Genomic DNA, 16,610 nt, shown 5'->3' on the forward strand with positions numbered 1-16,610 from the left:
CATTTGGCTGCAGGTTTCAATTCACTGTGAGGTACTGTCTTGGGATGGGGGTTGCTGATTCAAAGACCAGGGTTTGAGTAGAAAAGGAAATGTTCATAAGAGGAAGACCATGAGAGGTCTAAAAAGGTAGGTGGCAGGCATCACCCAAAGTGATCCCTGCATCAAAGAGAGGGCAGATGATTTCAGTTTTTATAGTAATCAAAGGCATAGTCTAAGTTTCTATACATCCATAAAAGGTACTATTCAGGAATTTTGGAATTCTACAGAAAAAAATTGAGGCTTTTTGTCTTCAAGTGTAGGAGAAGAAAAAAAGAACACAACTTTATTACACAACCCATATAGCCCTACTACATACCCATGTAGCCCAGAAAATAATTCTCTTTGCCAACAGATGTGGGGGTGAATCTAGGGGCAGGAGGAGGTAGGAGAGAAACTAGCTTTCTAACAAAACCCTTTAAAATCTGAAGAAAAGGCTCTCTACCAAAATAAATAAATAAATAAATAAATAAATAAATAAATAACCCTATAAAAAGTCTCCAGCTTAAAAAAAAATTCAGCTAATATTAACTATGCATTTAATCATTCTTTTACATAGAAAGCTACGTATTTTGTAAGAACTAATTGCCTTTATAGTAAGTTAGCATTTTTACCACAAATGCAAAATACAGAGCTGTATTCATTTTAGAATTTTCTGTGAGTCATTACACAAATATGTTTTCCAAAGGAAAGAAGTTAGAAGCAGAATACCTAAATTAGAAGATATATTACCATCCTTCAGCGTGTAACTATCTTTCATACTCAGTACCGTACAGCAATGAACAAAATGCAAGAGTTCACTGTGACCTGGTAAAGGCAAGGAAGTGATTCGTTAAAAATAAGAATTATATGCAACTAAGAGACCCAATAACTCAAACACAATTCTAATAATCAGAACATAGTCGCTGAAGCTGGTAAGAACAATCTGCAATATCTATGTCATGACATATCAAAACATTAATATTTTTGACTTCTGATATTCTACCATATATTTTATTAAATCTTTAAAAATGTTTCAATTTTCTCTCTTTCATTTTTTTGTTATTTAAATGGTTTCTATATCAGAAATGAGAAACCTTAAGAAGGAGTGATAAACGGAAGGAAGGAAGGAAGGAAAAGGATGTATCTTCATTTTCAGTACTGTGTAGGCAATTATTACTTAAGGGAAACTCTTCTAATTAAGGAAGAATCCAACCAGGAGCAACTCGGATTATCATTCAAAAGGATGCTCTCACATTCTCAGTAGACCACAAGTGCACTTCCCCTTACTCCAGAAATTTAATACAGGACTAGCAATTAGAATCTAATCCAGAAATTGAGTATCTTTCTGATTTATAAGAATTGGATTATTGACTCTACAGACTTTCGTTACTAACTCTCCCAGGCAAAACAATTATCAGGACCATGGCATATCAGAGTGTGTTGCCAGCTTCTTTCTAATAAACCTCTGTGCAAATCTACTTGTGAAATAATTAAATGCACCCCTATTTTATTTCTCAGTGTGTGATGTGACCACATATAACATTAGAATTCAATCAATCTTTCTTTCATATATGTCTGAAATACAGTAAGGCTTTATTTCCTTTTTTTTTAATCTCAGAATTATCCCTCAGAAACAGATAACTGCATTATATTTTAGTCCTATGAACAATCTAACATTATGAAACTCTAAATTATTCTGAATGACAATATGTTGCCAAAGACAAATTAAACTGAAATAACTTCAAACAGCGGTAGTTTGGAAGGTTTGCAGAGAATACCTGATTTTAAAAAAAAGAGGCAAAGAAATTTGATAAGGAATTAGTCTGAGTTTAGGGAAGAATATACCAAAAGCTTCAAAATATCTGTTAATGTCTTATTCCTTACAACAAAAATGAAGAAAATATAAAAAATGAGCTGATATTAAAAACTGAGTGATAGATACATAGGTATTTATTTTTATTAATTCAGTAGGCTTAATATATTTTATAATTAAGTAATATAGCAAGTTGTTATATTATGGGAAGTCATTAAAAAAACTTTTATGGGGCAAATATTAAAATGGTTATATTATGTGAATGACTATATTTGGCTTGGGATAGATTTCCAGTTACAGTACTATACATGGATTCAAAAAGTGCTACATATCAAATATTTTAGATAAAATGATGATGAACTCTGTCAAACGATTAGCTGACTTACAGAGTGGCTGTATTGATAAGAAAAGATCCTGCTTGCAAAGGTTTGTGAAATTAGTTTGAATAAAATTACTCATGAAATGTGAGACTAGACACGCACTACTTCTAATTCAGTAGATTTTTGCATGTGACTTAAATATTTGCATGTGACTTAAAAATTAACTAAATTAATACATTATATAAGTAAGCATTTGACTATTTTATCTACATCCCCAGAAGTTTATATACTAATTTTGACCAGAACACATTTGCATTTTTAAATGGGAAAATGGGGGACTTGCCCTACAGCTTAGTTAGTCTGGGACAGTGTCAGTTTATACCCGTTATCCCAGTTTATTTATTTTTTTAAAGATTTTATTTATTTATTTGATAGAGAGAGAGAGAAAGCATGAGCAGGGTGAGGGGCAGAGGGAGAAGCAGGTTCCCTGCTGAGCAGGGAGCCCAATGTGGTGCTCGATCCCTGGACCACGGGATCATGACTTGAAGCCAAAGGTGGACGCTTAACTGACTGAGCCACCCAGGCACCCCATCCCAGTTTAGTTATTGATAGTGCTCTATTTCATCCTCACAGGTGTCCCAGTTTGGATGATGACTTTTACAGTAACTGGCCATATAAGGTAGTATACTGATTGAAGTAAATTATGCAAAAAGAGAAAAATCCTTAAGATTTAAGGGAAACTGGGGCACAGGATGGCAATAGGAAACCTTGGGAAATACAACAAAATCAAGCATACTATCCCTGGACAATGATAACTATCTGCTCACATTTCTGCCTATTTCTTACCATAATCTCTGAGGTTAGGGATATTTACCTCTGAATTAAGTTCTGTCCTATAATGGAATCAATTCTTCCCTTAAGCAGAAGAAATATAAGGAAAATGAAGTTAGTTACAACAGCTTTGCACCAACATGGTCTTGCTGTCCACCCTTCTCTGATGCTAAATTAGTCTATGCCTCTAGAATGGTATCTTTCTCTTTCTTCCCAGTTCTGGGTCTTCTCTAAAGCTCTCTTCTTTTTGTTATTCTATTTCTCACTGAGCATCTGTGTTGTTGACTAGAACCAAAGTCTCTCTTCTGAATGAACCCCAGTTTCTCGCAGGGAGAGAAGTCTCTCCTCTGAATGATCCCATTTCTTGATGGTTGTGTATCTGATCACTTCTGCTTTGGTAAATTTGCTCCATCTTCCATTATAAGAGTAGAAATGCTGAAGTAAGTAAAATGAGGGCAAACTCCAATCCAAGCTCATTCAAGGGCTTTCAACCTTTTCAGATATGAAAAACTACATTAAACTCTGTTCCCACAAAATCCCTTTCCCTGCAGTGACGGAAGAGTTGGGAAAATTTCACAAGAAATTCACACTTCATATGAAGGACAAGTAAGAGTTCATGAAGAGTAAAGGGAGAATGGTACAGGCAAAAGTAAAACACATGCAAAGACAGGTGAGAGCCAGTGACTATAGTGTAGGTTCCCAAAGGACTGGTGGGAGAAGGGCTTAGAAAAAGAGAGACTAGCTGCTATGTGAGGAAAGGCTCCGTGTGCTGCATTCAGAAATTTGGGTTTTATTCCATGGACAGTCCATGAATAGCTTGTTAGAAAAATCACTGCTTCCACTGCCTACAAAATAGTCAAACTCCGGATATCAGCTGGCCCAAAGTAACTTTGAAGCTTCATTTCTTGCTGTTCCCACTAAATAATTGACTTTTCTGAAAATTTATCACTGAAACATATCATGTTTTTTTCAGATACACAGTATTTTCATTGTAAACACCTTTATCCTTTTCCACTTTAAAGTTTCTATTTATTCTTTGAAAATCTCCTCTTTGAAAAGCTTTTGCCAACTCCCTCAGATAGAATTAATTCTTTTTCTATATTTGTGTAGCAACGTATGGTACCTTTCTTAAACCAATTACTCTTCTGTTTGATAATTATTTTACTGGAGATTATACTGTGCTCAAGGGTAGCAGTGACTGAACTAAGCAAGGTGCTTAACACAGTGGACACTCAAAAAATACTCGTCTAACACACTCTTTCCCAGAGTGCAACACATACTATTCATGGAACATAAGCTATTTTTAGGTGGTATCTTGATTACATATTTAAGTTCTTACGAATTTAATAAAGGCTGTATATGACAAACCCACAGTTAACATCATAGTTAATGGTGAAAAACTGTAAGCTTTTCCTTTAAGATCAGGAACAAGACAAGGATGTCCACTCTTGCCACTTTTATTCAAAATAGCACTGGAAGTCCTAGTCATAGCAATCAGAGAAGAAAAAGAAATAAAAGGCATCCAAATTAGTAAGGAAGAAGTGAAACTGTCATTATTGTAGATGACATGATATTACAATTAGAAAACACTAAACACACCACGAAAAAACTATTAGAAGTAATAAATTAAGTTTCAGGATATAAAATTAATATACAGAAATCTGTTGTGTTTCTATTACAAATAACAAAGTATCAGAAAGAGAAATAAAACAATACTATTTACAATTGTAACAAAAAGAATAAAATACTTAGAAATAAACTTAATCAAGGAGGTGAAAGACCTGTGAAAACTATAAGACGTTAATGAAAGAAATTGAAGAGGACACAAATGAAAATGTATACCATACTCATGGATTGGAAAAATTAGTATTGTTGAAATGTCCATGCTATCCAAAGCAATCTACAGATTCACTACAATCCGTATTTGCTAATACCAATAGTGTTTGTCATAGAACTAGAACAAATAATTCTAAAATTTGTATGGAACTACAAATGACCTTGAAAAGCCAAAGCAGTCTTGAGAAAGAACAAAGCTGGAGGTATCACAATTCCAGATTTCAAGATATACTACAAAGCTGTAATAATCAAAACAGTATAGTACTGGCACAAAAACAGATACATAGATCAATGTAACAGGATAGAGACCCAGAAATAAACCAATCTTATAGGGTAAATTAATCTATGACAAAGGAGGCAACAATATGTAATAGGAGAAAGACAGTCTCTTCAATAGTGCTGTGAAAACTGGACAGATATGTGCAAAAGAATAAAATTGGATCACTTTCTTACACCATACACAAAAATAAACTCAAAGTGGATTAAAGACCTAAATGTGAAACTGGAAACCATAAAACTCCCAGATGAAAACACAGATAGTAATCTCTTGAACATTAGCCTTAGCAACATTTTTCTAGTTATGTCTCCTCAGGCAAGGGAAATAAAAACAAAATTAAACTAGTGGGACTATAAACTATAAAAAGCTTTTGCACAGTGAAAGAAACCATCAACAAAGCAAAAAGTCAGCCTAACAAATGGAAGAAGATATTTTCAAATGATATCTCCGATAAGGTGTTAATATCCAAAATATATAAAGAACTTACATGATTCAATACCAAAAAAAAAAAAACTGATTAAAAATGGGCAGAGGACCAGAATAGACATTTTTCCAAAGAAGACATACATATGGCCAAAAAACACATGAAAGATGTTCAACATCACTAATCATCAGGGGAATGCAAACCAAAACCACAATGAAATATCACCTTACACCTGTCAGAATGACTGGAATCAAAAAGGTAATAAATAACAAGTGTTCAAAGGATGTGGAGAAAAAGGAAGACTTGTGCTCTGTTAGTGGGAATGAAAATTGGTGCAGCCAGTATGGGAAACAGTATGGAGGTTCCTCAAAAAATTAAAAATAGAAATAACATATGATTCAGTAATTCCACTACTGGATCTCAAAGAAAACAAAAACACTAATTTGAAAAGATATATGCACCCCTATGTCTATTTCAGCATTATAAATGACAACCAAAATATGAAGCAACCCAAGTGTCCATCAATAGATGAATGGATAAAGAAGATGTGGTATACATGTGCAATGGACTCAGTCATAAAAAAGAATGTGATTTTGCCATTTGCAACAACATAGATGGACTTTGAGGGTATTATGTTAAGTGAAATACATCAGACAAAGTCAAATACCATATGATTTCACTTATATTTGAAATCTAAACAAATAAAAAAGCAGAAATAGACCCATAAATACAGAGGCCAAACATGGTTGCCAGAGTGGAAGGAGCTGAGACGATCAGCAAAATAGGTGAAATTGAGTGAGAGGTACGTGTTATCTATTCATGAAATGAATAAGTCATGGGGATGAAAGCTACAGCATAGGGAATTAAATCAGTGGTATTGTAATAGCATTGTATGAAGACAGATTGTAGCTACACTTATGATGAGCATAGCATAATGTATAGAGTTGTCAAAACACTATGTTTTACACCTGAAACTAAAGTAACCTGAATGTCAAGTATATCTCTATACAAATATACATATATATGTGTGTGTGTGTATACACACACACACATATATATATAAAAGGGGGCACCCAGGTGGCTCAGATGGTTAACCGTCTGCCTTCCGCTCAGGTCACGCTCTCAGGGTGCTGGGATCAAGCCCCCACATTGGGCTCCCTGCTCGACAGGGAGCTAGCTTCTCCCTCTCCTTCTTTTGCTCACCCTGCTTGTGCTCTCTTGCTCTCGCTGTGAAATAAATAAATAAAATCTTAAAAAAAAGAAATATGTATACATGTGTATATATATCTCTAAAAGAAAAAAACTACATAAGCTTTTTATGATGATTTAATACATCATTCTAATGTTTTAGAAAAATTATAACTATTACATCAAATGCATATCAGAAATACTGCTTAAGAAATGGTTAAGTGATGGAAACATCACAGTTCCAGACTTCAAGTTATATTACAAAGCTGTAGTGATCAAGACAGCACGATACTGACTCAAAAATAGACACATAGATAAGTGGAACAGAATAGAAAACCCAGAAGTGAACCCACAACTATATGGTCAATTAATCTCTGATAAAACAGGAAAGAATATCCGATGGAAAAAAGGCTGTCTTTTCAACAAATGGTGTTGGGAAAACTGGACAGCAACATGCAAAAGAATGAAACTGTATCCTTTCTTACACCATACACACACACAATAATGTGAGACAGGAAACCATCAAAATCCTAGAGGAGAAAGGAAGAAACCTCTTTGACATCAGCCATAGCAACTTCTTACTAGATATGTCTCCTGAGGCAAGAGAATAAAAAGCAAAAATAAACTATTGGGACTACATTAAAATAAAAAACTTCTGCATAATGAAGGAAACAATCAACAAAATTAAAAGACAATCTATGGAATGGGGAAGACATTTGCAAATGACAGATAAAAGGTTAGTATCCAAAATCTATAAAGAACTTATAAAACTCAACACCCAAAAAACGAATAATCCAGTTAAGAAATGGGCAGAAGACATGAACAGACATTTTTCTAAAGAAGACATATAGATGGCTAGCAGACACATGAAAAAATGCTGAACATCACTCATCATCAGGGAAATACAAATCAAAACTATAATGAGATACCACCTCACATCTGTCAGAATGGCTAAAATGAACAACACAAGAAACAACAGGTGTTGGCGAGTATGCAGAGAAAGGGAAACCTTCTTACACTGTTGGTGGGAAAGCAAACTGGTGCATAGTCTAGAAAACAGTATGCAGGTTCCTCAAAAACTTAAAAATAGAACTACCCTATGATCCAGCAATTGCACTAATAGGTATTTTTGCAAAGGATACATAAATATTAATTTGAAGGGATACAGACACCCCAATGTTTATTTTTCAATTTTTTAAAGATTTTTATTTATTTCAGAGAGGGAGAGAACGAGAAGGGAGGAGGGGCAGAGGGAGAGGGAGAAGCAGACTCCCTGCTGAGCAGGGAGCCCAACATGGGCTCGATCCCAGGACCCTGGGATCATGACCTGAGCCAAAGGCAGATGCTTAAGTGACTGAGCCACCCAGGTGCCCGCACCCCAAAGTTTATACAGCAGCATTATGAACAATAGCCAAATTATGGAAAGAGCCCAAATGTCCATTGACTGAGGAATGGATAACGAAGATGTGATATGTATATACAATGGAATATTACTCAGCCACAATAAAGAATGAACTCTTATCATTTGCAACAATGTGGATGGAGTTAAAGTGTATTATGCTAAGTGAAATAAGCCAATCAGAGAAAGAGAAACACCATATGATTTCAATCACATGTGGAATTTAAGAAACAAAACAAATGAACATAGGGGTGAAAAAAGGAGAGATGCATGCAAACCAAGAAAGAAACTGATGCTTAGTAGAGGGGAGGTGGTCAGGGAGATGGGTGAAATGGGTGGTGGGGATTAAGGAAGGCACTTGTTGTGATGACCACTGGGTGCTGTATATGTAAGTGATGAATCATTAAATTCTACACCTGAAAATAATATTACACTGTACGTTAACTAACGAATTTAAATAAAACTTTGAAGAAAGAAAAAAAAAGAATACTTGAAAAAATAAAACTTAAAAGGGGGAAGAACAAAAAAGAAAATATATTTATAAGGGTGGGGGAAGGGCACTTGGGTGGCTCAGATGGTTAAGCATCTGCCTTTGGCTCAGATCATGATATCCAGGAACTGGAGTGCAGCCCCACATCGGGCTCCCTGCTCAGCAGGTAGTCTGCTTCTCCCTCTCCCTTTGCCTCTCCCCTTGCTTGTGCTCTCTCTGTCTCTCTCTCTCAAATGAATAAACAAAATCTTAAAAAAAAAAGAAGGGGGAAAAAGGAAATGGCTAAGTGAAATGAAAATATTAGAGTAAAGGATTCAGGAGTGACTCCTCTCCCTGATACTTCCTATTAACTCACCCTGTGTAATATTTTTTGATAGCACTTATCATAATTTGACATAAGTATTTATTGCTCCTCTCTCCAGAATGTAAGCTCCATTAGGGTAGATGGTTGGTTGGTTATTTATTTATTTATGCATGTATATATGTATGTATGTATATATTTATGGCTGTTATACTCCCAGAACTTAGAATAGTACCTGGTAAGTAGTAAGGGCTCAATATATAGTTACTTAAAGAGAATGAGGAAGGGACATAGGGTGGTAGGGATTGATGGAGAGAGGGAGGGTTGGAGATCATTGTACTTGACCAATTCACAGAATCAATTTTTGAGCTGGAAAGAACCTCAGTGTTCTCATTTTACAGATAAGGATACTGATGTCCAGAAAGGGTTGGAGACTTATCAAGGCCACACAGACAGTCAATGTCAGAGCCTAGATCCAACCCATGTAACTTAATAAGAGGTTGGTGAACTTCTCATAACATTTACTTATAGGCAATATAGACAAATGAAGGCTTATTACTTCTCATAACAGACCTCAAAATGATGAAAATCTATAGTTAATGAGATACTAATGGTTGCTTCATTCAGACACCAATAACCACAACAGAAAAAGCAAAGCAAGAACAAAGATGAATAAGAAAACTAGGATTTCCTGACCCATGGTTTTAGAGTGTAAATATTCAACAGTATTAATGATGAAACATAAGCATTACCTCCAAGGACCATGCCAGCCTGACAGCATTTTCTAAGGCGACATGCTGGGCAGTTTTTTCTGCGGATTTTATCAACAATGCAGTCATTTCTCCCAGCACATAAATAGTTATGCTGCCCTAAAAAAATAACACAAATAAAAGTTATCTACAATATCTAAAGACCATTGGAAATTTTATGCACTGACAACTTAAAAAAAATGCACATCAGCAAGTGCATTACTGTCTCAGCCAGCCTTTTGTTTGGCATAAATGAATGTTGGTGATGATCCAAATCTACTTAATACTTTACCTGTGTCTTCAGGAGCATAAGGAGATGAACAAATCTTATAAGTCAATTTGAGGGCTCCTTTGAAAATCTTTTGCACAATATTTCTGTGCATCTTCTTAATGGTGTCAGCATCAGATTGCCCTTAGAACTTTCCATCATTTCAAGATTAGTTACATGTTGTTGATAAGTATTAATTGTGTAAGATAGTCAAACTGTAGTAAAATTTTTTCTTTCTGATATCTAAACCATCAAGAACACAGATACAGACCAAAGAATTAAAGATGTTTCTAAAATAGATCCTTATAAAATCTATACACTTAATTCTTTGGAATATCCTGGAGCTACCTTACTTTTAAAGGGTCTAATGATTGTGAGTAACACATGAAAAAAGATGTTACTGATTGTACTGACTTTACTGCCCAGTTTATTTTGGCTGCAAATTAGAAAATACAATAAATAGAAATAACGATAAAGGAAGAACAATTTAAAACAATGAGAAGTATTGAATGAAGGAGAGGACAAGAATTATAGAAGAAATGTGGATAAATGTGTGATCCTGGGATCATATGTGCAGGAGAAATAACATATCTTTCAGAAGGTCTGGAATTTTAATTTAATATTTAACCATGATGATTTTAAACCACAAATGTGTTCCATTTAATAAAGCATGGACAATCTAATTTACTTGGGTTGAACAACAGAAAAAAAAATCTCAGCTTAAACATATAAGCCTTAATTAACTGGAAAATTTACTTTTTTGGCACTCTTTATTTTCCAATAAATTCCTGTAACACAGACTGAGTCTTTTAACATCTTTAGCTAACAAATAATCAAGTCAAAAAATGGGCAGAAGACACGAACAGACACTTCTCCAAAGAAGACATGCAAATGGCTAACAGACACATGAAAAATTGTTCATCATCATTAGCCATCAGGGAAATTCAAATCAAAACCACACTGAGATACCACTTTACACCAGTTAGAATGGCAAAAGTTGACAAGGCAAGAAACAACACATGTTGGAGAGGTTGTGGACAAAGGGGAACCCTCTTACACTGTTGGTGGGAATGCAAGTTGGTACAGTCACTTTGGAAAACAGTGTGGAGGTGCCTCAAAAAGTTAAAAATAGAGCTACCCTATGACCCAACAATTGCACTACTGGGTATTTACCCCAAAGACACAGATGTAGTGAAAAGAAGTGCCCTATGCATCCCAGTGTTCATAGCAGCAATGTCCTCAATAGCCAAACTGTGGAAAGAGCCGAGACGCCCTTCAACAGATGAATGGATAAAGAAGATGTGGTCCGTATGTACAATGGAATATTACTCAGCCATCAGAAAAGATAAATACCCAACTTTTGCATCAACATGGATGGGACTGGAGGAGATTATGCTAAGTGAAATAAGTCAGTCAGAGGAAGTCAATTATCATATGGTTTCCCTTATTTATGGAACATAAGGAATAGCAGGGAAGACATTAGGAGAAGGAAGGGAAAAATGAAGGGGGGGATGTCAGAGGGGGAGAGGAACCATGAGAGACTATGGACTCCAAGAAACAAACTGAGGGTTTTAGAGGGGGTGGGGTGGGGGATGGGTAGCTCAGTGATGGGTATTAAGGAGGACATGTATTGCATGGAGCACTGGGTGTTATAAGCAAATAATGAATCATGGAACACTACATCAAACATTAATGATGTACTGTATGGTGGCTAACTAAAATAAAATTAGAAAAAAACACAAAACTTTAAAATGAGCAAAAACAAAAATCTTTAGCTTACTTATACTTCTTAAGTATGAAAAGTAATTTTATAAAAGATTATTGAATTTCCTTTAATATTTTATATTAGTCAAGATTAAAATCAGATTCACTCTTCTGGCCGAAGTTTGTGGTAAAGGAACACAGAGGTACCTTAAACATTTGCTTAATCAAGCAGGGGAAAAGATATGTCATCTGCCCTTTTTGAAACCTGGGGCAATACTGCCAGAGGTCTGTAATAGAGCACCACATTTTTCTCTTTCTCCTTGGAAAATCTTGTATATATATTAGGGTGGGAAAAGCAAGGGGTGATTACTATTACATCTTTTCTTTTAAATTACATATTCTCTTTTATTTTATGTTCTAGTTGTACCAACATCCTTATATTTCCCCCAAATCTCTCATGCCTTTATGACTCTCTTCCCTTTTCTAAATTTATCTTCTTGACAAACTCTTGGTCATCTTTCAAATCTGGTCTTAACTGATCCCAGAAAGACCTAGACCTTTCTGTGCAACCAACTAAACATTCAATATGCATCTATTGTAAATACTGCTTACTTGACTCCCCTAGGTTTTGTAAACTTAAAAACTAGGTCTTTTGTAATGCTTATGTAAATTAAGTGTTCAATAAATATTTGTTGAATATATGTATACTTAATTATATTTATTGTTTCACTTATAGCCATAACTATTGTTGTACTCAACAATATAAACTCTATAGTAATATTTCACTTATTGTCATATATAGTAAATTTTAAAATTTCTCTTGCTCCACATTTTTATTTAACACCTTTCAACGTTTTTATACAGAGTGCCTGTTATTTCAACAAATTTCTTGCCTTTTTACGTTAATAGACCACGAGTTAGAGTCTTTAACAAGCTTATTTTTTATACTTTTATTTATTTATTTATTTTAAAGATTTTATTTATTTATTTGAGAGAGAGAGAATGAGAGAGAGCACATGAGAGTGGGGAGGGTCAGAGGGAGAAGCAGACTCCCTGCCGCCGAGCAGGGAGCCCGATGCGGGACTCGATCCCGGGACTCCAGGATCATGACCTGAGCCGAAGGCAGTCGCTTAACCAACTGAGCCACCCAGGCGCCCCTATACTTTTATTTTTTATTATAATTTTTAAATTCCAGTATAATTCAAATAGAGTTATATTAGTTTCATATGTACAATACAGTAGTTCAATGATTCAATATATCACTTGATGCTCATCACGATAAGTGTACTCTTAATCCCCTCTATCTATTTCACCCATCCCCCCATCCACCTCCCCTCTGGTAAGTACCAGTTTGTTCCTTATATTTAAAAGTCTGTCTCTTGGGGCGCCTGGGTGGCTCAGTTGGTTAAGCGACTGCCTTCAGCTCAGGTCATGATCCTGGAGTCCCTGGATCGAGTCCCGCATCAGGCTGCCTGCTCAGCAGGGAGTCTGCTTCTCCCTCTGACCCTCCCCCCTCTCATGTGCTCTCTCTCTCAAATAAATAAATAAATAAAATCTTTAAAAAAAAGAGTCTGTATCTTTTTTCCTTTGTTCATTTATGACAAGCTTATTTTTAACATCTACCTATGCAAAGACAGAAGTTCTTATTATTTCTGAAAAATTTATATTTAATAATCTGAAAAAAGGGATTATGGGATGGCTGGCTCTACTTATGTATTATTTCTAACTGCTCTCTGTATTTAATATGTTAATATAACTTCAAGTGTTATATTATTAAAAGAATCATATTCTGTGAAAATAAAAGCACTATTAAAATGTGAGTAGATCATTTTATATGCCTAATGACTTATAAACATTTTAGATACATGACAAAAATTCCATTTTGTTTGAAATGAAATATATTATTAGCTACAAATTATTTATTGTTTAAAATAAGAATTCTATATTATTTATGTTGCCTTATAAACACAAGTAAACACATTTCACTTTGGTTTGAGAGAAGGCACAGCTTTTTCATGCCTTTCTTTGAAAAGGAGGGGGAAACGTAGTAAAATGGCAGGATAAACGAATATGTATCTTTAACAGATAAAGAACAAAGAAGAGAAACTTGGCTTGGTAGGATTCATGAAGCATGGGCTCGAGGCAACATGAGCCAATGCTGACGGAGGCACTGCTTCCACCACAAACACAAATGTTGAATAAAATATAACAAAAGCATGTTAGTGACAGTCTAGAACAGAAAAGGGGGGGCGGCAATCCCGATAAGCCAGAAATTAAAAAAGAAAAAAGAAGGGTAAACTGGAATGGACTGCACAGTGGTCAAAAAAAGTTTCAGATCAGATATAGGACCTAGGAGCCAAGAACTAGGGTTTAACACCCACAAGGGGTCAGGATTTGTGGCCTCAGTCCCACTGGGAGAAGAGCGTAGGAACTGAACTCTACACAAAATGGAGAATCTTAAAAGGCTGTCTTTCTGTGAAAATTGGACTAGAAAACACTACCCAGACTATGCTGATGAAGCCAGGAATCTGCCCAAAATTTTGGGTGGGGAGAGGAGCCACCCATGACTAAAAACAGAATATACAAATATCTTGGCCTTTATGAGAGGTGATTTTCATTACCACATGATGTATGAACCTGTGCCAAGAAACAAATACTGGTCTAGGACCAATAAAACTCCTAGGATCCTGGGAGAGCCAAATGCAAAACTCAGCTGTAAGGATAGGTATGCACATACGCCAAAAAAAAAAAAAAGTGATCTGCACAAGAATATGTATAGAAGCACTGTTTATAACAATGAATCATGGAACATTTCATCTAAAACTAATGATGTAATGTATGGGGATTAACATAAGAATAAAAAAAAAAAAGAAGCACTGTTTATAATAGTCCCAAACTGAAAACCCCAATGATCATCTATAGAATAATATATAAGCAAACTTTTATTTTTACAATGATTATACAGCAAGGAGAATAAATATCTAGCCTATGCAAAAATGTGGATGGGTCCATAAATATAATATGTAAAATAATAGACAGAAAAATTCTGTATGTTTCCATTAATATAAAGTTCCCAGACAGTTAACCCCTCTATAATGTTAAAAGTTGAGATGGTAGTTACCTATGGGGAATGACTGGAAGGGGTGCAAGAGGACTTTTGGGAAGCTAATGATTTGTAAATTGTTTGACCTGGATGATGATAGCCTAGTTTCATTTATTTAATGATAATTCATTAAGTTCTACACCTCTCTTTGAGCACTTCTCATTTCTTTTTAAAAATAGTTCCACCTGAGAGGATGGATTAGAGGACACTGTGATCCAACAGAGGGAGACAGGGAGTCTGTGTAGGGCCAACCATTTGAAGTACAGAGTCAGCATATAAGTAAGAAGAGAGAAGAGAGGTAACACCTGTCCAGAGAGAAGAGAGTTATCACCTACATTATAGGATTACAGTTGGAGTTTTCCAGTGAAATATCCCAAGAATCCGACCAAGTATCTTGCTAGAGAAATAACCAGCTATGACCATCCACCAAACACAGAGAACTCTAGTGACAGTCATGTATGTACCTGCCAAGTACAACTGTGCCCCTCCTTTTAACCCCTCTCTTTCCTATGCCTTTACATCGAAAAGGTCAAAATCAGCTGTTAAGGGGTCTTAGGAATGTGAGCATGGTAAACATAGAAGGTGATCTTGTTGGCTCTCTGTAACTTCAGGCCCCCAGCACTACAAAGGAAAAATCCTAAATTAGGTGAGAATTTGGAATCTTAACTATTATGCTGGCCTGTGCATTTTTTTAAAGATTTTACTTATTTATTTCACAGAGAGATAAATAGAGAGCACAAGCAGGCAGAGCATCAGGCAGAGGGAGAGAGAGAAGCAGATTTCCCACTGAGCAGGGAGTCTGATGCGGGGCTCAATCCCAGGACCCTGAGATCATGACCTGAGCCGAAGACAGCCGCTTAACGGACTGACCCACCCAGGTGCCCCATGGCCTGTGCATTTTGATTACTGAAATGAGACTGTTTTTTTGATTAAAAACTATGGGAGTGGACCAAGACTTCATAGAGAAGATGGAACAATAAGCCCATAGATGTGCTGTTGTTAGAAGTCATGCTATGTTGGCATTGTGAAAATGTGTGTGTGAAAACACACGTACAAATACATAAACACATGGATAAAAACAATAACAGAATTATTTTAATATTGTTATAAATAAAATTGTAAACCAGTACTTCTCAACTAGAGACATTTTTGCCTCTTCCCCTAAACCACTTCTGGAACATTCTGCATTGCCTGGGGACGATTTTGGTTCACACAACTGAGGGGTAGATGCTACTGAGGTCAGAGATGCTGTTAAATTTCCTACAATGCACAGGAACGTCCCCAAAACAAAGAATTAATGGGCCCCAAATGTAAGCAGTGCCAACGTTGAGAAACTCTAGTGTAAACTCATGATTGCCCCACTTTTTAAAAAAGATGTGTTTTCCAGGTTGGTCCACTCAAAATGCCTAGAAGCAAACACAGCCATAGCAGCAATAAACACTGGGATCCAGATTGCTGTATCTAATATCATTTTCATCTGAAAGGAACCAGAGCTCCTTGGAGGAATGGCTGATCTAGGACTGTGGCAGGAAATGTACAAGTTGAACCTGTGATACTTTGTTGTGAATTATTTTGCTGTTATTGAGGGTTAATGAAACAGTGTCAAAGCCACACTGACCAAAGACAATTTGAACATCAAAAAGAATTTATTTCAAGTGATTAAAACATACTGACTATATAAAAAGCCATTAGTACATAATGATATGTAAGAAAGGAAAGAAGAGAAAGAAACAAAACATACTCACTGGAAACTACAGGAGGATGCTATGGCACAAACTCATTACTTTGAAAATTGATAATCAAAGGGAAATAATCAGGCATCTCCTAGGCCTTCCAGTATTTTAAGATTACTAAATTACCTTTTGGAAGAAAGAACTATAAAAAAGATT

At 35.7% G+C, this 16,610-nt stretch overlaps 1 protein-coding gene across 1 annotated transcript in view; it reads right to left on the reverse strand.

Moving 5' to 3' along the window:
- Positions 1–9,292: 9,292 nt before the first annotated feature.
- The window catches only part of PGR (progesterone receptor), a 40,090-nt gene continuing 32,772 nt past the window's right edge, over positions 9,293–16,610 (reverse strand). The window contains exons 3-4 of the mRNA XM_081797340.1: positions 9,650–9,766; positions 9,293–9,366 (exon numbers count right to left, since the gene is read on the reverse strand). Of these exons, the coding sequence (XP_081653466.1) occupies positions 9,293–9,366; positions 9,650–9,766 (191 nt within the window). The remainder of the gene's footprint in view (positions 9,367–9,649; positions 9,767–16,610) is intronic.

Source organism: Leptonychotes weddellii, chromosome 11, assembly GCF_054177405.1.
Source record: "Leptonychotes weddellii isolate Sample4059 chromosome 11, ASM5417740v2, whole genome shotgun sequence".
Classification (NCBI taxonomy): domain Eukaryota; kingdom Metazoa; phylum Chordata; class Mammalia; order Carnivora; family Phocidae; genus Leptonychotes; species Leptonychotes weddellii.